The 24,446-nt window shown below is 39.9% G+C and overlaps 1 protein-coding gene across 1 annotated transcript in view; it reads left to right on the top strand.

The window, feature by feature from the left end:
* Positions 1-24,082, top strand: part of LOC124484489 (leucine zipper putative tumor suppressor 3) — a 43,683-nt gene extending 19,601 nt beyond the window's left edge. The window contains exons 7-8 of the mRNA XM_047045418.1: positions 23,258-23,527; positions 23,606-24,082. Coding sequence (XP_046901374.1) covers positions 23,258-23,527; positions 23,606-24,082 — 747 coding nt within the window. The remainder of the gene's footprint in view (positions 1-23,257; positions 23,528-23,605) is intronic.
* Positions 24,083-24,446: the final 364 nt, after the last annotated feature.

Here is a 24,446-nt window from a genome sequence, read left to right as displayed (position 1 = left end):
ATGATACATTATTTTAATGCAGGAATTTATTTTAAAATAGTATCTGCTGGTGCACATGTCATGCACTAACCTACATGAGAACATACTGTACGTGTTTGCAGTGGACGGATAGCCCCCCCTCCCGCCGTTGAAATGAACGAATGACTCCAAAAAAGATTAGTTTATTTTACTGAACGAGATTCAAAAAACCAAATCAGTAAAATGATCCGAAATTCCCATCACTAGTCTTTAGCAACCGACATGCACAGTTGAGCCAGCTTGACAGTCGTGTGACGTAGGGTGAAAATTGGAGGCTCAGAGAGAGCGCATTTGCTCCGCATCCTCCGTGTTCTTATTTTGCCATCAAAATTCCACTATTCATACTCATTCAATAGAAATGAAAGTATGTACAGTCCATAACAAAAAGACAAATGTAGTTTTATTCTTTAAAATAACTAAATGTTTTCTTATCTGGTTTCATATAAATTTTGTATCTTCTTTCCCGTCGTTTGAAGCAAATCTTTTAGCTCCGGGCATCGATCTTCCATGATTTATCACTTCCAGTTTTGAGAAATGTTAAGTTTATATATATGCAAGATATGCAAGATTATAAAAATGCAAGATTATATATATAATCTTATAATCAGTGTAGCGGGGTTTCCTCATGTTAAAATATAAATACTTATTTATCATAAAGTTCGGGGCACCACCATAATATTGGTTTAGGACATTAGGGAATCCTACATTTAACATGTAATAATCATTCTCATCTTTAGGAATGAATTCGTTATAAGTATAGAGCCAATCGTAACATCAGTGAACACGCACGTCAAAATATCTTTACAATGAATTTATTCAAGTAAGGTAAACATATCTTATGAACAAGTTAGATTATGGGTTTGATATGAGATATTGGTTTCAATGAACAGAATGAAATGGTCTAACTTAAAGAAAGACAGAAATTGTACGGATCAGAAATCATAAACAGAGCTCACGCCAACGCCAAGTCGGGGAGGAAAGAGCGTTAGCCATTGTTACGTTTGATCAGGGGTTGATCAATGAGATTGAAGGCGGTTCGCACAAAAGGTCCTTTTGAAGAATCTGAAGTCAAAGCGCGGCTGCGCTGTATGTAACTTAGTCTGCGGGATCTCAGTCAAGTCGCAATTAATATTGCGTTTAAGGTTCTTCTGTTGAATCGTCCAGATAGCGTCCACTATAAAGTTGAATCTCAGGAGAAGCAGCGGCCACGTGAAAGGGAATGAGAAAACTGTTTCCTCTACAAAAAAATACAATATGGGTCACGTGAAAAATGGATCCAAAGACTCGTAGAAAGACCGAGTCGGGAAATGAACGAATCGTTTGTTTCCTCTAGCTACCAGTACAGAGCCTATGCCGGTCACGTGCAAAATGATCCAAAGACTCGTAGAAAGACCACGGCTCTGTTCGAAATGTCTTAAAATGCCTCCTTCCTTCCTATTAAGAGAGCAAGGACTGTTCGAAACGTCTTAAACCTTCTCTTCTGCTTTAATAATATACCTTGAAATACGTCACATAATCGTCATTTTTCAAGACAGCATATGAGCTGCCTTGCTGTGTCAATGGCGGCAGGTATTACCCATAACTCATGCATGCCATGGTTGGTTTCGCTGGAGTCAGAGATTGATGGTCATCTCAGATATTTATACAGTTCAGAGTTCGAGGGAGGACCTGTCTGGGGTCAGACGTTGATTGGGGAAAGCTGGGTTGTCAACTCCCCCCTCCTTCCTTCACACCTACCAAAGGTGTGATCTGGTCTCTGGCTGGTTCATAAGATTGTTCAAATATTGTTCTGGACATCTTGGTACACTTACAAAATATAGTTGAATGATTGTTTTATTATGAGAATTTTGTGTAGATACCAAAAATGACATGGTTATCTTTCAGGATGAAGGAGTAGTTACTAGAATCAAGATTTCAGTGAACACAACATTAAAAGAAAGTAACAAACATGACACAAATATCTCTCTCATAATTCTCCACCTTGTACTCTCGTGGTAAAGGTGAAGTCTGAAGAACTTTCCTCAAATATTCAGATTAATATGTTCCTTGTTCAAATTGCCGCCAAAACGTAGCGCAAATGTGCTGGAGACGTGTTGTCTCAAGCAGGCCCCTTGAAGCTTGCAAGCTAGCAAGAGGGCTGAGATTGGGGAGGTCCCCCCCCCCAATTCTATGGTTCCTTTGCATCGGCGTTTGGTGGGGAATCAGCATACTGAGGGTGTCACAAGGGCTGATTAGGTTTGTCTAATGTGATTGAATCACTATTCAGGTGTGGCAAGATGTTGGCTCTGTGTGGTCTTGCTGACCTCACTACATCAATCAGGGCAAAAAAAAAAAAAAAAACGATAGGGTGCACTTTTTCTATTTGACTTTTTTAGCTAGCAACAACCATACAATGGCATGTGTCTGTAATACATGAAGAAGAATAATAGCAGAACAAGCCTGTGTGCTCACACATGCCCCCTTCAGTGAGGCAGAGCTACTGGCTGCCTCCCCTCCTGCTTTTTCACTGCGGCGTTATGTGCGATCAGCAAGACTAAATACGTCAACTACATTACCAAAACTATGCACATTCTGATCCTGTTGAACATAGCATGGATGTTGTATACAGTGAGATGTTCATTGAATTAATTCAGAATTTTGCATGTGAAACTGGGAAATGTAGCTAATGTAATCTCATGTATACCCAGTTACAAGTAAATGAGTGGTAGAAATTGCACCTCATGAAGAAAGTGCCAAAATGGACCAAGAGATTGTGTAGGCCTACTTAACGTAGAAGAATTAAGGCTTATCTCGGAAAAAAAATACCGGAACACCAGTTACGGGAGGATGCATGGTCACAGGTGATGTTAATTGTAGGAACAATAACCTACATTAATATTAATTGTAAGCCTGACGTTGTCATACTCATAATTCTAGTCAGAATATGAGTCTGATAACTCTCCATTGGGCTGTGACTATGGGGCGTGTTTCAACCGAACTCGTAAAACAAATACCTCTTCGCTCAATTGGATAGGCCTACAACCAATCAGAGCAACGTAATATGTTGTTTGTTGAAAACAAATTCAACCCAAGCGCTCTTTCGTGACGTTGTTGATTACGTTACTGTTGATCATCTGTATAAAGCCCGCCCTGGCAATTTCATTGGTCCGACCAGCTCCTGGTCTTATTTAGTTTGTCCCCAATACGAGCCCCTCCAGACCCAACTTCCCAACCAAGTTTTTGTGGGCGGAGCTAAGTTGGGCTGGCAGCCAGGCTAATTAATTTGCTGAATTTCTATTTTGACCAAAAGATGTTGTACTTAGGGCAGAAGAATAAAGGCTGATCTTGTAAGTCTATCAACCTGCCCCCACCTCTCTTATGGTAAAATATGGAGTTACTGGATGGAGTCTCAACTTGATGGCTCTCACATCTGTGTAACTTACTGTAGCATTGCTAGACATGTTGATAAGGGTCAAGATTCTGGTGTGATTGTAGTTGTTCTTGGGTATAAAAGGAATTGTGAAGCATTGTTCTGTGGATTCTTGATCTCCTGAGACCTTCTCCTCAGCTCTGGCTTGTCCTACTCCTTCTTCCTCACTTCATACTTTCCATCTCTGGTTTACAATAATCATGGTAGAGTAGGCACAAGAGTTAACTTCATTGATTGCATTCATTTGCAATATGATATAATGATTATATTATTTAACCTTAATTTGACCATTCTTGCTCTGATTTAACCCAAAGAGTCAAATAACTGTAATTCCATTGGTATTGGCATTATTTGGTTAATTTTAATACACTGTTCAGTTTCCCATCTTCCTTCAAATCATAGGGGAATTAGTTTTGATTGTTTAGCCAATATATTGACCCACAACAATGTTGAAAAAGATTTGCTGAAACAACAGTTACAGGACGGTACATCATGTAGATTGTAGGAATCATATGAATCATGTAAATTGTAGTAACAATAGCCAATAGAAATCGGCTATTCATTGTTAGATTTTATTTGTAGGCAATAAAGAAGACCAAATACAATTTCAATTATTTGTCTTTATTTCAGTGCCAAAAGCATTTGGTCAAATCTGAGTGCAAGTCCACACTCGGGGAATCGGGCTAGTAATCAGAAGGTTGCTGGTTTGATTCCCGGCAGTGAAAAATTATGTTGTGTGTAACGTGTGTCTAACTATAACACCGCTACAGAGAATAATGTGATCGATGGAAGATGTATCAGAATATGTGGTTCTTTGGAAAGACGGTACTGTTTGCACTACAGAATGAAACACACTGAACACGTTGGCTATATTTCAGGGGGGTATTCCAGGTAGCGGGTTTAGTGAAAACTTTGAGTTGTTCAACCCTGAAAAGAGGCATACTCCGAGTTCCACGTTCCAGAAAGAGAGGTAACGAAACCTTTTGGTAAGTTTCCATGGTAACTTACTCCGTGAAACGAACCTGCTCGCTAGCAGATTTTCCATGCCAAACTCTGCGTTTCTACCGATCCCCTCCCGCTTTATAAGCCCGATAGCTTTGGCAGACACGGCATATCATTAGGCCTACCTGGTTCAGCCGAGCGATCTCGGAACAAAATTTAATTTGGTTAGTTATACGCTGGGAGACGATTTTAAAACTGTGATTTGATGTGCTTTAATTCCCTGATGAATACCTAAGTTAACGTTACCGTTTCCCGTCACAATCTGAAATTTATTTTACCAACATTCTCAGCCCTTGGGCCTTCGTCGCTAGTGTTACATGCCGTGGACATGCACTCAGATTTGACCAGATGCTTTTGGGCACTGAAATAAATACAAATAATCGAAATTGTATTTGGTCTTCTTCATTGCCTACAAATAGAAATGACAATGAGTAGCCTAGCCTATTTCTCTCTGCTATTGTTCCTACAATTTACATGATTCATGTGATTCCTACAATTTACATGATGTATCATCCTGAAAATGGTGTTTCAGCATATCTATTTCAACATTGTAGGGGTTCAATATTGGCCAAATAACCTAAACTAATTCCCCTATGGTTTGAATGAAGTTGGGAAACTGAACAGTGTATTAACATTAACCAAATAAAGCCGATACCAATGGAATTACAGTTATTTGCCTATTTTGAATTTTGGTTTAAATCAGAGAATTTGAGAATGGTCAAATTATGGTCCAAGAATTTTTATCATATTGCAAATGAATGATATCAATGACCGTTAATTATTATGCCTACTCTACCATGATTATTGTAAACCAGAGATAGAAAGCAAGAGTGAGGAAGAAGGAGTAGGACAAGCTAGAGCTTCTAGGAACGTATCAGGAGGTCAATAATCCACAGAACCATGCTTCACAATTCCTTAAGAACAACTACAATCACACCAGAATCTTGACCCTTACTTATCAACATGACTAGCAATGCTACAGTAAGTAACACAATGAGATGTGAGAGCCATCCAGTTGAGACTATCCAGTAACTCAGCTGCTAGTCCAAGCAATGGTCCTCTCCAAGTTGGACTACTGCAACTCGCTGCTCGCTGGTCTCCCAGCATGTGCAACCCGCCCTCTTCAGAGGATTCAGAACGCAGCGGCCCGCCTGGTCTACAATCTACCCAGACGCTCCCATGTTACCCCGCTCCTCATCTCTCTCCACTGGCTACCCATCAACGCCCGTATCAGATTCAAGACCCTGGTACTGACCTTCCGAGCAGTGAACGGGACTGCACCCGACTACATCAAGTCTCTCCTGCAACCTTACACCCCCACCCGTCACCTCTGGTCTTCCTCAGACAACCGCCTGGTGGTCCCACCGCTCAAGACTGCCAGGTCCCAACACAAGCTCTTATCCTGCCTGGCCCCCCTATGGTGGAACCAGCTCCCCACCTCCATCAGGGACACTGACTGTCTCCCCACCTTCAAGAAAAGGCTCAAGACGCACTTGTTCCGGGAGTACAACGGCACTTAGGAATGCTTGGCTGGACCTGTTGTTAGTTTCCTCCAGGATCACAATGACTCTTATTGAGTGACTTGTTGCTCTTGTAGGTTAGTTATAACGAAGTTAACTCTTGTACTCGCTGTGAAATATTTTACTGTTGATTGTTCTTCTACAGGTACAGGTACAGTTCTGGTTCATGTTGTTTTAATTTGTAACTTGTATAACTGCATGCTCTTATGGGTCTTCCCTTTGGCACTTGTTTAGTTTTTTCACAATGTATGCTTCATGTTTTGGCTGCTTGCAATGTTTGGGACTACCTCGTTATGATCAGTGACCTATGCTCTTTTGTAAAGCTCTCTCTTGGAAGTCGCTTTGGATGAAAGCGTCTGCTAAATGCATAAATGTAAATGTAACTATTGAATGACGGTGGAATTCAGAGTTTGGATTATCAATAAGCAAGTGGCGATTAATAGGGCCATGAGTCTCTAAACTTTCCTCAAGCTCTTTGTCTAAGTTAGTTTGTGTAAGACCATTAACAATGACAGAGTTTGGTACATTTACACATTTTGTCAACTCAGTTTTATAGTGTGATCACTTTTAGTGAAAACACGATCTCTCTCCTGGCTGGCTCGCCAATTTTCTGTAACGAGTGTCTTACTTTAACACCGCTACAGAGAATAATGTGATCAATGGGAGATGTATCAGAATATGTGGTGTCTTTGGAAAGACGGTACTGTTTGCACTACAGAATGAAACACACTGAACATGTTGGCTATATTTTAGAGGTAATAGAATTGTTGTTGTTATTATTTTTGATATTTTGTTTCTCTATTACCTCTATTACCTAGTAGAAAAAACACAGCCAGGTAGCACAGTTCTCCAACCGTAGCAGTTTCTTCGGATAGACTACAGTACAGTAGCCAACCGCAAAAACCAAAACACTCGGAAACAAAACGTTCTTTTTTTATAAGCAAAAGAATAAATATTTTCTCAATCAATACTCTATTCATTCACAAAACAATAACATATATTACTAACTAAATCGCATATCTTCGCTTTCTCTTTCTTTTCAGTAAAATGTAATTTGTTTAACTCGCTATCTTTTTCGTCTCTCGTCTCTCTTCCAATTCAGTCAGCCTCTCCTTCTCTGCGCGCTCTCGCACGAAACCCCTAACTTTCCCGCCTGCACCCCGAAAGATGCACATTCACCCACAGCAAGTTATCCTAACATAAAAACATGAAACAAATACGTACATGGATCCACAGCATCAACCTGGGACCAAACCACACCAGCATCACTTTTCTTAATCAACAAATAAATAATAGCTATTGTACATTACTTTTGTGAATATAATAGTTATTTATTTGTTACTTTTAAATAATTGTATTTTACATTTAATTAATTTGTGCCCTTTAACCCTGGGTTACATGTGTCCTTGGGCAAGGCACTTCACCCTACTTACCTCGGGGGAATGTCCCTGTACTTACTGTAAGTCGCTCTGGATAAGAGCGTCTGCTAAATGACTAAATGTAAATTTCAGGTTCAACCCAGGGTTTTCTGTACTACGACTGTGTATCACTTGTTACCGGGGTAGGTCGCCATGGTAACACATGCTGAACGCCTGACCTGGTCGGGAGCAGGTTAAGTTGGAGATCAGAGATCAACCGTTATAAAAGCCCCGCCCACTAACTCATTCTTGAGGATAACGCCGTCACCGTTCATAGAAGATCCTGTGGAGCTTGGTACACGGATAGTGAGAGGTGCGCTCAGAAGAGACAGAACATTTAGAGACCGACAAAACCCTTTTGCATTACCTCATCTTATTTCATAAAGAGTATCTTTATGAAAGATATAGATTCTCAGCAGAGGGATTTACGTATCTTTCCCAGCTTCTTGAGCCGTATGTTGCCAATGCGACACATCGAAGCCGACCTCCACTTGAGAAAGTAAATGGCATATTTGATCAATATTCAGCAACCACATATAGCATACATACTGGCGTATGACTATTAGTTTCGCTGTTCCCTCTGTATGGCACAGTGGGACGACAGTGGGTGGTGGCAGCAACACCACTGTATTTCCTGTCACTGCAGAGAACTGTAATACATTTCACTATTTCACTCCTACAATATTCATAAATAATTTTTGAATGAACATGGTCACATAGATGACTAGAAACTGTAGGGGGTTAAATATTGGCCAAGCAACCAAAACGAATTCCCCTATGGTTTAAAGGAAGATGGGAAACTGAACAGTGTATTAGCATGAACCAAATAATGCCAATACCAATAGAATTCCAGGTATTTGACAATATGGGTAAAAGCAGAGCAAGAATGGTCAAAGTACGGTTAAATGAAATACGCATTTAATAACATTGCAAATGAATGAAATCAATTACAAGGCAAACATGTTACAAAATGAAGGCTTTAAATCTTACCCACTCTACCGTGATCATTGTAAATCAGAGAGAAAGCAAGAGGTGAGCAAGGAGTAGGACAGTAGGACAAGGGAGAACTAAGGAGAAGGTCTCAGGAGATGAAGAATCCAAAGAACAATGCATTACAACCAATCAGACCACATCTTGAATGGGGTGTGAGAGCCATCAAGTTGAGACCGTCCAGAAACTCCAGACTTAAGCATATGAGAGGTGGGGGCAGGTTTGACACCCAGCCTTGCAATATACAGTGCCCTCCAAAAGTATTGGAACAGTGAGGCGAATTCCTTTATTTTTGCTGTAGACTGAAAACATTTGGGCTTGACATCAAATAATGAACGTGAGACCAGAGATCAACGTTTCAGCTTTTATTTCCAGGTATTTACATCAGGATCTGATGCACAACTAAGAAAATATCACATTTTGTTTGAATCCACCCATTTGTCATGTGATCAAAAGTATTGGAACAGATATACTTAAAACATATTTAAGTGAATAAGACTTAATATTTAGTTGCAAATCCTTTGCTTTCAATAACTGCAGCAAGTCTGTGACCCATTGACGTCACCAAACTTTTGCATTCTTCCTTTTTGATGCTTTCCCAGGCTTTCACTGCAGCCTCTTTCAGTTGTTGTTTGTTTTGTGGGGTTCCTCCCTTCAGTCTCCTCTTAAGCAGGTAAAATGCATGCTCTATAGGGTTTAAGTCTGGAGATTGACTTGGCCAGTCTAATACCTTCCATTTCTTGCCCCTGATGAACTCCTTTGTTGTTTTGGCAGTGTGTTTTGGGTCGTTATCTTGCTGCATGATGAAGGCTCTGCCAATCAGTTTGGTTGCATCTTTCCTTAAATTGGCAGACAAAATGTTTCTGTAGACTTCCGAGTTCATTTTGCTGCTGCCATCATGTGTTACATCCTCAATGAAGATTAATGAGCCCGTCCCAGAAGAAGCCATGCAAGCCCAAGCCATGACATTACCTCCACCGTGTTTCACAGATGAGCTTGTGTGTTTGGGATCATGAGCAGTTCCTTTCTTTCTCCAAACTTTAGCCTTTCCATCACTTTGGTAAAAGTTAATCTTTGTCTCATCAGTCCATAAAACTTTGTCCCAGAATTTTTGAGGTTCATCTCTGTACTTTTTGGCAAATTCCAGCCTGGCCTTCCTATTCTTCTTGCTAATGAGTGGTTTGCATCTTCTGGTGTAGCCCTTGTACTTTTGTTCATGAAGTCTTCTGCGAACAGTAGATAGTGATACCTTCACTCCTGCCATCTGGAGGTTGTTGCTGATCTCACTAACAGTTGTTTTAGGGTCTTTCTTTACAGCTCTTACAATGTTTCTGTCATCAACTGCTGATGTTTTCCTTGGTCTACCTGTTCGACGTCTGTTACTTAGTACACCAGTAGTTTTCTTCTTCTTCAGGACATTCCAAATGGTTGTACTGGCTATGGCCAATGTTTCTGCAATGGCTCTGATTGATTTTCCATCTTCTCTAAGACTCACAATTGCTTGTTTTTCACCCAAAGACAGCGCTCTGGTTTTCATGTTGTTTTCACCTCTGAATACAGTCTGCATAGACAAAACCTCTTACCCAATCTTACCCAATCTGAACCTGAGTGTAGACATTCAGTGGTATTTATTGATTGAATAATGTATGTAATAGGACACACCTGGGCAACAAAACACACCTGTCAGTCACATGTTCCAATACTTTTGCTCACGTGACAAATGGGTGGGTTCGAACAAAAAGGTGATATTTTCTAATTTGTGCATCAGATCCTGATGTAAATACCTGGAAATAAAAGCTGAAACGTTGATCTCTGGTTTCACATTCATCGTTTGATGTCAAGCCCAAATGTTTTCAGTCTACAGCAAAAATAAAGGAATTGGCCTCACTGTTCCAATACTTTTGGAGGGCACTGTACGCCTGGGTTTCCGAGCTGCTGCCACCAGAGTCTGAAGAAATGCCCCCTTCCACTCCTTCCATCATGGGTGACCCTGAGGGCCAGCTCCTCAGCAGGAGTGAAGTGCTGTGGAGGAGGGCCCCCCCAGTTTTCTTTGCCTAATTTTTCTTCCTGTTGGTTGCAAACAATGTCATTGTTCTATAGTCCCTTTGTAGCTATACCAATATCCTACAAAAGGGACTGACTCAGGCAATTCAGCTTTGTACTTGTATATACTTGAATATGTGCAAATATTGCCTACTGCTACTTTTTGTTTAGAATTATGGTTTTATATTAATTTTTTATTTGCTCCCACAATCGTTTGCCACTGCCAGGGTTGCAACCAAAATAATACAGCAACAAAAGTGTAAAGTTATGGAATGCACACATGCAATTATGGTCACATCTTGTGCCTGGTGCGATATCAATAAGTCTTGTAGCTTACGCATTTACAGCGTCTGCTATTTTATGCCAGCAGTGACTTTGTTAATTTATGTCTGTATCATATGTCTGTATTCCTGATATGTTTGTATTAGAATATTTTACTCAGGAGGAGTAAACAGCGTTTGTAAGATTATTGTCTGCTCCTCCTGCGTGAAATATGCGGCTTGTTTTGTCCATGTTTGCGATTGGACATACGGTGCAAACACCGCCCTTTATGTGAACGTGCACGTCTCTAGATTGGAAAGATATGGATTGAATTAGAGAGTTGATAACCGCCATCGTAGTACCGCTTATCGTGATTACGATTGTTAGGCTTTGTGTAGCCGGGAAAGTAATCCAGAGCATGTTGATCTTGATTTGTAGTACAGGCCCCTGGACAAACATGCATCTTGAATTGTAGATTTACATGACAGGTAACACAGGTTATTTATTCGAATGAAACACAGTCAGGAACACAAAATAATGTCAGCCCCATTGCCAATCAACTAGGCTAAATCATCACACAATCTACCTACCCTTACAGAAAGAAAATATATTTACCAATATATGATTTAAAATGCGTTTTGATATATTATAATATATTATTTTCCATTACATTGACCAATAAATAATGTATGGAAATACATGGGATAATGAATTGATGATAAATATATTACTAATATATTATAAACTATAATATAATCATGTAATATATTGCAATATATTGCAGAACACAGCAATGATTGCCGTTTTTCATATATTGCAATATATGGAACATTAATATGTAATATATGTGGTTATATATCTCAAAATATATGCAATTTATATCCCGCTTTATATGGGAAAATGTATGGGTAATATATGTAAAGATATAGTGTCACATGTATGCTTCATGTATGGTAGAATTCATTTTAAATATATGTAAAATTATATGGAAAGATATATTGTACAATGCATGTGTATATAAATGAGAACATGCCCATACAATGTACAGACATATATGGTGATATTTACATTTAGTCCTTTAGCAGACGATCTTATCCAGAGTGACTTACAGGTAAGTTACAGTAAGTACAGGGACATACCCCGAGGCAAGTAGGGTGAATTGCCTTGCCCAAGGACACAACTTCATTTTTGCGGTCCGGAAATCGAACCGGCAACTTTCTGATTAATAGCCTGATTCCCTTACCGCTCAGCCATCTAGAAGGTATTCTGAGAAGGTTGTCAACGGCAGTATTGCGAATGGAATCCCGATTCAAACAGTACCACCTGCTAACTGAAAATGTGCCCCCAAAAACGTAAATACCATAAGATTGACATTTTTTGGGGGGGGATATAGCTACTTCAAAAGAAGTTTGCTGGAAGCGATCATTGTCATTATATATTTCAAAAAGAGTTTTTGGTTTTCTGGGTAATCCCGGTGTAACTATCTATTATGTCAATTTTATAATATTTTGCCATTTTGAAGGAGGAATTCGCCATTGCTGCTTGCAGCTATAATTTTTTACATATAATTCAAATATATTCTACCATATATTAAACATACATGTGACACTATATCTTTACATTTATTACCAATACATTTTCCTATATAATTCGGAATACATTATGGTGGTATTTATAGATATAAAATTACATATATTTTGGGATATATAAACACATATATTATATATTCATGTTGAATATGTTGCAATATATGGAAAACGGCAATCATTGCTGTATTCTGCAATATATTGCAATATATTACATGAATATATATTATAGTTTATAATATATTAGTAATATATTTATCATCAATATATTATCCCATGTATTTCCGTACAATATAAATATTACATCCCATATATGGACATATATTGCCAATATATCACATGATATTTTCCAATATACTGCAATAAATTCTCCTTCCGTAAGGGTATGCTCTTGCGTTAGCAAGCTAAACTAGTTTACATGCCTACAGTCTAGGTGTTTTTGCTAACTAGCTGTTCTTGCATCCCTTGCAAATCAGCGTTAATAAAAATCTAGCTAACATTAACTAGACGGGCATGGCTGATGTTTGTCTGTACCGTAGCGTAGAAGATCCCTGTGCAGTTCAACCCTCAACACATTTGCGCAAACCATTTCAGTACGGTTTTGGTACCTGGGACAATGTAAAGCAGGATTTGCTATGGCGCTGTTGCTGAAAAGAGCTGCGTTCCGACCTTATGTTCATCATAACCGCAAGCTGTAGTATGATTTTGTCGGTAACAGTTATTAGTGTTACCGGCTCCAGACGCAGGGGATATCTGGACCGGCAGCAAGTGAAACACAGGCTGGACAGTACTGTGTATCTTTGATTTAACTGTGAAAACAAGGAGACACACAAGTGTTATCGTGTTGCTATGACCCACGCCAGTTTAATACTGCGTACATAATAATCTTGCAATGCAATATAAAACCAATATATCACATTATACATATTATATTGAGAAAATGCAAACAATCAATCAATATACTTGAATATTTAATAGTATAGTATAGTACTGTCTGTAGTACTATAGTGTATAGTACTATAGTGTATAGTACTGTAGTACCGAACTGTCTTTATTCAACTATGACAAGGTAAAATCGGTTTCGCAATCAATGACCCCTTAAAGGTCTGATCCTAGAATTGCCCCTGCTAAAGACAATGTTTCTGAAATAAACCCTTTAATGCTGCCAATTCAGTTTGTGTTGGAATGTGAAGAGTTAAAGGTCACATGACATGCTGTTTGTGGATGCTTTTATATAGTTCAAGTTCAAGTCTTGTATTTGTTAGGTACACAGAACAACACAAGGTCAGACTGGGCACTGAAATTCTTAAGATAAGACAACGCAAACCACTGGCATAACATAACATATAAGTACACCGAACATCATTTACATCTATGCTGAGCTTAAATAAGTGTAACTTCCTAAGTATACAGGTAGCAATAAATCATCAACTATACTAACCCCCAATACTAAAACTTCCTAAATATACAGATAACAATAAATAATACACTATACTAACCCCTAAATGCAAATAAAACCTATTACAACCCTATAACCTATTCTAACCTAAGTGGAGTACAGTACAATAGTGCAAATTTGCAGATCAGTGACTATGTCAATGACCATACAGGAGCCTGATGGCAAAGTACAGTGAGGTACAGTAGTGCAATGTTACTGATAGTGCAACCAGTAGCTGAAAGTGACAGTGTATAAGTGACTACTGTGCAGTGAATCAGTGTCCATTTAGAAGCCTGATGGCCCTTGGGAAGAAACTGTTGTCCAGTCTGCGTGTGTGCGACCGGATGCTGCGGTAACGCCTGACAGAAGACAACGGGGTAAAGAGACTGAAGGATGGGTGGTAGCGGTCTCTTAGAATCCTGCCAGCTTTCCTGAGGCAACGTGTGTGGTAAGTGTCCTGTAGGGCTGGGAGCTTCCTGCCGATGATCAACTCAGCAGAACGGACCACACTTCGTAGGGCCTTGCGGTCCCTGTCTGTGCAGCTCCCATACCACACTGTAATGCAACCAGTCAGAATGATCTCTATAGTGCAACTGTAAAAGTTAGTGAGGATGACTGAGTCCATACCAAACTTCTTCAGTCTCCTCAGGAAGTAGAGGCGTTTACGGGCTGCTTTGACCACTTTGTCCGTGTGAACAGACCAGGTGAGGTTGTTGCTGAAGTTCACCCTGAGGAACTTGAAGCAGCTGACCTTCTCCACTTCAGATCCGTTGATGAGTAGGGGTGCATGCTCCTCATCCAGCCGCCTCCAATAGTCCACAGTCGTCTCCTTGGTCTTGCTGATGTTGAGATAGAGGTTATTGTCCTGACACCATGATGTCAGGGTGTCAACCATATAGGCCTTAGTGGTCCCCTAGTGCTGTATCTGAAGTCTCTTTCCCGAAATTCAGCTTTGGTGCATAATTACAGCCACTACAAGCAGTCCCACAATGAGCTTTCCTCAAGATGCGCTGTTTCAGCGTCTGTAGCTTTAAATGTTTATGAGGAGGAGAGAGGCGGCACCATGCGCTAATGTTTACAATGGATGTATCGCAATGGCTCATAGCCCCGTTGCTGTAAGATGCCTAGAATTTGCCGTTTCTCATCTGATCACCCTGGTTTGCAGTGGTGCACACTCATAGTAGGGCTGGGCGATATGGGTGAAAAATGATCAATATAGATATTTATATTTACATTCGATAACGATTATTAAACGATAGACCACAGATCTGTAGTAGTAGCTAAATAAGTCTCCTCCTCAACTTTTTCCTTACACTCGGCATAAAGTTTAGGCAGAGCGGTGTGAGAGAAATGCTTGCACCCAGGGAGCACGTACCTGGGGTCAAGTAACTTAAGCTTTTTAAAACCTTGATTTTTATTAATAGCCTACCTATCAATACCTTGGCGCAAACTCACACTTTCTGTATGTTCCAACGAGTGATTTTGCTTCAGGTGGTAAAAAAGGTTTCTTATATATTAGTATTATAATTGGACCAATACGCTGTTCTTATTGGTCTAGAGACGTTCTAAGAAATCCGCAAACGATTTACGGACCTAATAAGCGGTTGCCTTGAAGATGTTGACAACATGGCGTCTGCTCCAGATTTGTCGTTTTGATATGGGATTTTCCTACGTGTTGTTATATTATATAAAAAAACAAATATTGACTTTTCAACAGATCTACCAACACCTTTGTAAGCAGAGATTTGTTAAAACATTTGTTAACCGAGACCGTAGGTCGAGGTCAAAAAGAAGTCCACATTTGCAGTTTGTCGTATTACCAGACTTGGTAGCCACCTGTTTGTTTACTTCACCAATTTGCACCAAACATTGCTCTGCTTTTCGTCGGATTTCAAAAAGCCAAACAACTTCCAAATAACTGAAGAAGCCTTTTTATCAATAATTTCTTCATTAGAAGTTGCTCCCTCGCCATGACTATCGCTGCCACTGTTTTCAGGAATAAGACAAATTTTCCGCGGTTAACATTACCTACTCCACTCGAGGTGCTCAGTATATTTTAGTGAGCGTAGGCTACCATTTATCCGCAACTTCCTGCTGCATCACAGAAATTAAATGGACTGCTGTTCCTAATTTTTCTTTATCGATATTATTGATGAATTAATTAATGAATTAATGTTACGATATCTTTATCGAGGGAAGTCATTACTTTGATAGTTATTTTTATCGATTTATCGCCAAGCCCTAACTCATAGTCATTTCAATGAGGAGAAAGGCGGATATCGTGTGCGCCATAACACCAACAGCAGAACGGTTATCCAAATAACAAAGAAGTGTACAACACTCGCCGTTACAGCATGTGTATTCACACACAGACTTGATGCTATCTACCTTTACATTAGCAACAGTAACTCAGCTGTTAACTGCAGAGCTAATGTTACAGCCACATTCTAAGGGTAGCAAGCTCGGTAACCATAAAGCAACAAAATGATATAGCGTTAGTTAACTTACTTGTTCGAGGCTTGTAGCTGGACCAATGAGAGTTAGTACTGATCCAGAATTTTATTTCAGCAAGGCCAGCTTTGTATTAGCTCAAGTTGAGGAAACAGTCGTGGCTGAAATGTTTGGCGCAGACATTGGGAAGTTGTGTCGGCGCATTTCAAGAGAAAATAAAATTAAGACACTGGGTCTTCAGAGGCTAGGATGAAGGAACTGTAAAAAGCCTTTCCTTTGTACATCCAAACTTAGATTTTCTTTGTACAACCAAACTGAGCAAATGTAATGCTTCGTTCGTTTGCAAGCCATGATGTCCTTCGAAGATAAAAACACTTGCATGGTCGTAGCTCAGTTTCTGTCAAAGCAGAGAGAGGGGAGGTGACGTCACAATAGGGGATACGTCACAATAGGGGATTTTCAAAACCGAGCGTTTGAGCTTTCATTTTCTCAAAGGCGGAGAAGAATACCCAGGACTTGGTTTACACCCATTGAAATGTCTAGCCACTGGGGGACCAAAGGCAGAATAGGGGAACTCATATTAATGTTAAATAACCTCCTAAAGTGAAGTTGTCATGTTATGTGGCCTTTAAATGAAAAAATCCCCTTTTGTCACCCTATCAGAATTTTGCAGCCTCCGTTGTTGGGAGGAAACTGTGATTGGTGGTCCAGCTATGAATTTACAGAGGGCCAATTAATTGTAATGCCATGAAAGACTAATTTCCATAGACAGTAAAATTGACTAATATATCTTCCCTCTAATGGGTGGGTTTTGTTAGAACTAACTTTATGACAAGTTCTGCCCGCTGTGGGGAACGCAATCACAAACTAATCAAATATAGTTGCAGGCAGCAATGGCTGGTTCCTCCTCAACATCAACAATCAAACTTTTGCTAAATTTACATGATACAGACATATTGTATGTCGTACATGTACACAACATTTCAAGACAGTTGGAGCAATGGCTGATTTTAAGTCTTTTTTTAATTCTTCACAAAAATTGTCACTGTAGAGAAAAATCCATGCTGCCGACATTATGGGTTCTTGAGACTTTTTTGGTCCCCATGAGCATGCGTACCAACTTTCAGACATCTTGGCCTGAGAGGGTCAAAATGCCACCCTTTTGAAAGTGACAACTTTGAAGCGTGTTCTGTAAGGCCACCTGTCCTCTGGTCAGGCCCATCATGCAGAGATCCATTCTTAAAAAGCTTTGACTACAACAATAACTTTATGAAAGTGAGGATACACTTTACTAAAGGAAGTGTGAGTAGGTTATGTACTACTACTGCTGGCTCTGCCCACACACTTACCCCATCCACGCTGTTTCCCTCTTTCCCAGCACAGGTCACGCCAAGGCATAAGTGCAGCGGCCGCATGAGGATCAGAAGTAGCCCAAAAAACACACCCCACACAGTGACACTGTTTTCAAAATTCTCCAAGACTGGTTAGAAAAACATGGCTATAGGAACTCTCGTTTACCTTGTGATGGTACAGCCGCCTGACAATACTTTTACATATTCAGACTCTCTGATCCGATTAAACTACACAACATGCACAATTACGGTGGCCAACAGGATTATATTAAATAACAAACAATAACATTATACACATGTACGATGTGTATACGAACACAATAACGAATACAACGTCAGAAATCACTCGCACGGCTGTTGTAACCAAACTATTTTCCACACCTCTTTGCGTTTTTTTGGTATGCCGCACTGCATGCTGGGTACCCAAGGGCGCTGACGCTACAATATTTATCTAGCTGTCTTCCGACTGCATAATATGATGAGATGCTAGTGCTTGTGAGATACAAAGTCTGCACTTATGGGACAGACTAAACAAAAGTGTTTTGCGGGTCGGAATTCACTCAACGGAACTGTTTTTTGAGATTCTGTTTCCGCCTGTTTGAAATGATTTGCAACACATCTTAAATTAGCTTGACTTTTAGCCTAACACGGACCAGGCTAGTTCAGAGGTATAAGTTTCCTTGGTTACTTAGCTAGAACTAGAATAAGCCACCTTAATAGAACGGAACTCTCGCTGAAGTAAGCGAGACTTGTTGAAATAAGTCTGGCTTTTCCTTGATCTACGTTGATGGAACACAGTTCTGCCTGATTAGCAAGCTATTTGTATTAATGTTTTGTTAGTGATTGACTGGTAATGTAAGCTAGCTAAAAACAATGTTAGTTAGCTTGGCTAAACTTGTTTTCATAGCAACAGAAATCAACAAGTCAGATCAATCAAACTTTATTCAGAAAGGAATGGTGGTGGGAACATATACAGTAAAGGTGAAATGGTACACATCTTTCTGCCTTGAAGCTGCGTGCGCATCCTCATTGTTTGTAATCACAAGAACCCATCTATATGTAAAGATAACATCAAAGCTGGCAATTTTGGCTAATCTGAATGCTGTGCTTTTTTACACGCTACTGTGTAATGGAGTCAAAGAACTTGCTAAATTAATTAAATGTCTGTTAAATGTCAAATCCAACTAAAAGAGACACTTATGGAAGGAAAATATATTGCAGTATATTGGAAAATATCATGTGATATATTGAGCAATATATGTCCATATATGGAATTTAATATTTACATTTTACAATACATTGCAACATATTCAACCTGAATATATAATATATGTGTTTATATATCCCAAAATATATGCAGTTTTATATCTTTAAAAACCACCATAATGTATTCTGATTTATATGGTAAAATGTATTGTTAATATATGTAAAGATATAGTGTAGAAGATATAGTGTAGAATATATTTTAAATATATGTAAAAAATATAACAATGGCAGATTCCTCCTTCAAGATGGCAAAATATTATAAAATTGACCAAATAGATAGTTACACCGGGATTACCCAGAAAACTAGAAACTGTTTTGTATTAAAAAAAAAGCCTATGTCTGGAGTTGAACCTGGATCCCTTCATTTACCAGCTCAACCTCTCATCCAATTGAGCCCTTTCAAGATCTAGACTTTGCAGTGTTCAGTTACTGAATAATAAAATAAGACGTTTCTCCTATGGCAATCATAGTCACATTTAGTCCAAGCTCAAACAGCTCTAATTCAGTCACATTTTCATATATCAAGGTGAAACTTTGCAGGGTAGTTCAGGGGGAAGTCACCTTGAGCCTATTCCTGACGGGGGAATCCTTATTATATGGAAAGATATACATGAAATATATGTACAGATGTGTTCAATATCTTGTAGAATACATTTTCAATATAGGTAAAATTATATGGAAAAATATTTGAAATATATAATGACAATGATCGCTTCCAGCAAACTTCTTTTGAATTAGCCATTTACCCCTAAATAAATGTCAGTCTTACGGTATTTCTGCTTTTGGGGGCACATTTTCAGTAAGCAGGTTGACAACCTTATTAGAATACCTTCTAGATGGCTGAGCGGTTAGGGAATCAGGCTATTAATCAGAAGGTTGGCGGTTCAATTGCCGGCAGCGCAAAAATGAAGCTGTGTCTTTGGGCAAGGCAATTCACCCTACTTGCCTTGGGACATACGTACAGGGACGTACCTGTCCCTGTTCTTAATGTAAGTCACTCTGGATAAGATCGTGTGCTAAATGTAAATATCACCATATATGTCTGTACATTGTGTGGGTATGTTCTCATATATGTACACATACATTGTACAATATATATGTAAGGGATAATGCCCGACGAGGTGTCCAATATCATCTGATAATGGACGATGCGGAGGCGTGAACCGTCCGACGCGCAGCTTCCGCTGAGTCCATTATCAGATGATATTGGACACCTCGAAGGGCATTATCCCGCTTATACCATGGTCACTTGCCAACGATTTTTTTTTACAAACATTAATTTATGTTTTAAGGCGTTTAGCAATAGAAATCTAACGTTTTTCAACGTTAGCCAACTCTGATATTTATAGTCCGCTCAGCTCATAGAACCAACACCGGCTTTTCCTTTGGCTGAGCTGTTAGCCCAAAAGCTAACGTTATGCTAGCAGGATTCAAAGGCAATAATATTGTGTACGGTTGACAAACAGTAAATGTAATTTTACAGTATGTTTGACAATAAGATTTGCTAGCTAACCTGTTTCGCGCCCGCGGGCCCGAAACACTGCCCCCTCCTCCCCCAGTTATTACGCATTAAAAATCATAAATATTTTTTTTCGACTAGTACACATGTTATACATCTTTGGAAAGCTACGATTCTTGTGCTTCCATTGAAATAAACCAATTCAAGCTCAACTTGCAACAGAAAGTAGCGTCAACGTCTTTGTCCGGTGACCGTTCATTCAACAATGCCAGAGAAAAAAGTTGTACTTACCTTCGATTACTTAGGAATGTCCAGGTATGCACACAACTCATCAAAACCTCATCTGCTTACATTCCCAAGGGTCCAAAGTATCAAACCATGTCGAGTAGTTGTCCAAACAAAGAATTATATCCACACATAGCCACGATCTTGTTGCTTCATTGTTACTTCGTAAAAAAAAAAAATTCTGTCTCTCAACGCACTTTAGCTCATAGCATGAGATCTGGGTCAAGTAGAAACACGGGGATAGTCTTAAAATGGCCGCTACACTCTGACCTTTTGATAGACACCTTGGTTTAGCCAATAGGAGCTTCCATGCCCCGGTGACAGTCCTCTAAAGCCAACTAGGTCTGTGCGTCCAGCCCGCCCCCCGCCGACCCCCCCCGCCCCCTCTACACGATTTTTTCTAACTGGCTTGGACTGATTCTGAAAAGAGCTAGTTATCCTTGTAGCTTAGCGCTAGCTGTAAATGACTTCAAAATAAAAGTCGATTGCGCAATATGTCAGTGTTCTTTGTGTGCCAATCCTGGAAATCAGATAAATCACTCCAATGTGTTCATGCTTCAGTTTTCGTGTTTCAGTAATACTAATGAGGGATTTAGCTGTTATATATGATAGTTCTAAGGACCACCTTTCATTAGAGATAACAATTATACCTTTTTATCCTAAGAATTTGACCTTGGTTAGAAGGGTCATTCTGGAGTCTCCAAAAGGCCCTTTTAGAAAACGCCTGGATGTACTCTTATAAAAACATGTGTCAAATATGAATATATTGTGGTATTATGTTTGACTTTTGATCTGAATTGGGTAAAGCTTCAACCTGTGGTCCAATTCTGTCTTCCAGCTAATACCTACCACCTCTAGGCCTCTTCAGGCCTCTGTTTTCAAAACAAAATCTAGGCGGAAATAGAAACTTTCACTTTCCTTGTGTTCAAGCTTCTATTACTCAACACCAGTAGGACTGACAGGGGTCCTGACAACAAGGAACATAACTTCAGAGTGTCAGCTTTCAAAAGAGTCCATTTACATGCATGTACTCCAAATGGTTCAAGAACAGCTTTCAATTTACTTTAGGCATGCTGTTTAGGCGTTTTTAGGCACATTTAACAGTCTCCAGAACAGGCTAACCAGCCATGTCACTGTCCCAAAATCAAACAATATCGCCAAATACTAGGCTACAGTATGGCCGCAGCCTGTGGAGCGAGTTGAATAGCAAATGGATGTGAGATGATCGCATCAAAGTTGACATTTTCTCCAAACAGTGATTATAATTTGACAGTATGTTTAACAACAAGACTAGCCAGCTATCGAGCCATGTCATTGTCCCCCCAAAAATCAAGATTTTTAAGAAAAGAATAACCGGCCATGTGTAGAGTTGCTGCTACTGTTCTGTTGGCCGCAGACTGTCTGAAGTAGATTGACTAGCGAGGTGAATAGCGAATGGGATTTGAGCGGTTACTTGACACTGACACACTACATTCAGAAAAGAAACATTTTTCAAATAGGTTAAAATAAATATTGAAGTCACTCACTGTTGTAAATACAAGTTAGCTTGGTAAAGTCTTTCAAAATTGTAAATGGAGGCTTTGACTCCGTGACTGTTGTTATGTTTACTTATTTCAGATACTTTGTACAGGCTCCTGTGTAGCCAGCGGAATAATTTAGAACGGTGAAAAGACAGTTTTTCTGCAATGACGCAGTAGGTGTCCATTATCACCCTATAATGTACACCCCTGCAGCCAATCAGAATTGAGTATTCACCCAGACCATGGTAGTAGTACATATATTTCATGTATATATGTACATATAATTGTACATATATTTAAAATATATTCTACCATATATGAAGCATACATGTGACACTATATCTTTGCATATATTACTCATACATTTTCCCATATAAAGCGGCATACATTATGGTGGTTATTTATGAATACATAATTGCATATATTTGGGGATATATAACCACATATATTATATATTCATGTTTCATATATTGCAATATATGGAAAACGGCAAACATTGCTGTATTCTGCAATATATTGCAATATATAACATGAATATATATCATAGTTTATAATATATTAGTAATATATTTATCATCAATATATTATCCCATGTATTTCCATATATAATATATTGGTCAATGTAATGGAAAATAATATATTACAATATATTAAAATGTATTTCAAATCATATATTGGTAAATATATTCTTTCCATAAGGGATGCTATGACAAAACAATCCTCCTCTTGCACCATATTTAGCTTACCCCACGTCAGACAGCTACAAGGATAGGATACAAGTTCACATTAAAGTCTTTATTGTCAGATGCACAAAACACACAAGCCGGTTCGAGGACAAAAAATTGAACACAAAATCGCCCAGCAAAACCAAAGATTTTGAGAGATAATATGTTAGTGTTTGCAGAATCTGTAGGCTAAATGTACCAACGCAACGTCATTATGCACAATTACCGTGAATCGTGCCGCACGGGCTGGCTCAATAGTGCATAATGACCAACACAATTTCATGAAGGCCTTAATCCTGTGTGCGCTTGTGTTTTTTTTCAACAAGTAATTGGGGTCAGAGGGCCAAGATTTAAGAGTCACCGTTTGCTACTGAACCACAGAAATACTCTTAGAATTAATCTCCAAATTCTATATGCACTATTTATATGTCACTTTGGAGAAAAGCTTTTACTTATTGAAATAACTAATGACTGATTCTTTTTTTGCCTCCCTCCTCCTGTTTTATCTCCCTAGGTCTCCCTGCTTAGAGACAAGCTGGGTGTATTTGAGGCAGAGGTGTTAGGGCTCAAGCAGGCTTTGGGGGAACTCAGCATGGGTGGAGGTGGGGGAGTTGAGGCCATTGGGGGAGGTAAAGGTGGGAGCAGGGGGACATCCAGGACAAGGGGGGGGCTTCCCTCCCCACACAGCCCACAAGAGGCCTCTGCCTTCTCTTATCCAGCACTCCCTCCACCTCCTGTTCCACCTCCAGATGCCATGCTAAGCCTCCAGAGTGATGAGGCTAAAGTCCAGCAACGCCAGGAAGCCCACCAGTATCAAGAGGCCCACCAGCGTCAGGAGGCCCATTATCACCATGGCCAGGAGGCCTCATGGGAAGAGGCAGTGGACCTGCGCAGGCAGCTCGAGCGCCTTCAGGGCGAGCTTCGTCTGGAACGGCAACAGCGCGAGCGGCAGGCACTCAACTTCAAGAAGGAGCGCCACACATGGATGGATGAAAAGGAACGTGTGCTCAAATACCAAGCGCAGCTGCAGCTTAGCTATGTAGAGACGCTGCAGAAGAACCAGGCTCTGGAGCTCCGTGTGGGGCAACTGGGGGGCAGGCTCAGCACCTCTTCCTCCATTGCCAACACCCACTCTACCTCCACCTCTTCGCCACCCCCAGGACTGGCTCTGGGCCCCATTCCCCTGCCTGCCCCTGCCACCCCTTTGCCCACCCTCTCTTTGTCCCTCTCCCCACCTCCCATCACTCCCGAGGACAAAAAGCCCCCCTCCCTCCACCAGCTGGCTCCTCCCTGGCCTGTTTCCACCCGTCTGGAGAGGATAGAATCCACCGAGATCTAACTTCTAGAATGAATGTGGTTTTACAATTCAATTGAATTCATATCAAGCATTCTCTTCATACCATAAACCTACCACTGTTAAACAAAATTGTAATAACAGAATGTATTCAGTGCTACTAAATAGCACTCCTGATTACTACTTACTACCCTGGAGTGGTCCTAGGACGCACTGCACTATGGGATGATGTAGAAGGGGCATAAAGGATTTTGGGCTAAACAGAGTGGGAGTTTTTGGAAGGGGGTGGGGGTATTATAAGGTTAGGTAAGGGGGGGCGATATTCAAATCTAGTCCTAAAACGCACTTGTGTACTGATAGAAGGATTTACTTAATTGATGGTGCTCTGTTCTCTCCCTGTGGACATAAA

This window comes from Hypomesus transpacificus, chromosome 22 (genome assembly GCF_021917145.1).
Source record: "Hypomesus transpacificus isolate Combined female chromosome 22, fHypTra1, whole genome shotgun sequence".
Taxonomy (NCBI): Eukaryota; Metazoa; Chordata; class Actinopteri; order Osmeriformes; family Osmeridae; genus Hypomesus; species Hypomesus transpacificus.
Note: the sequence above shows the minus strand (reverse complement) of the source record. Positions and strands in the feature narration are given on the sequence as shown.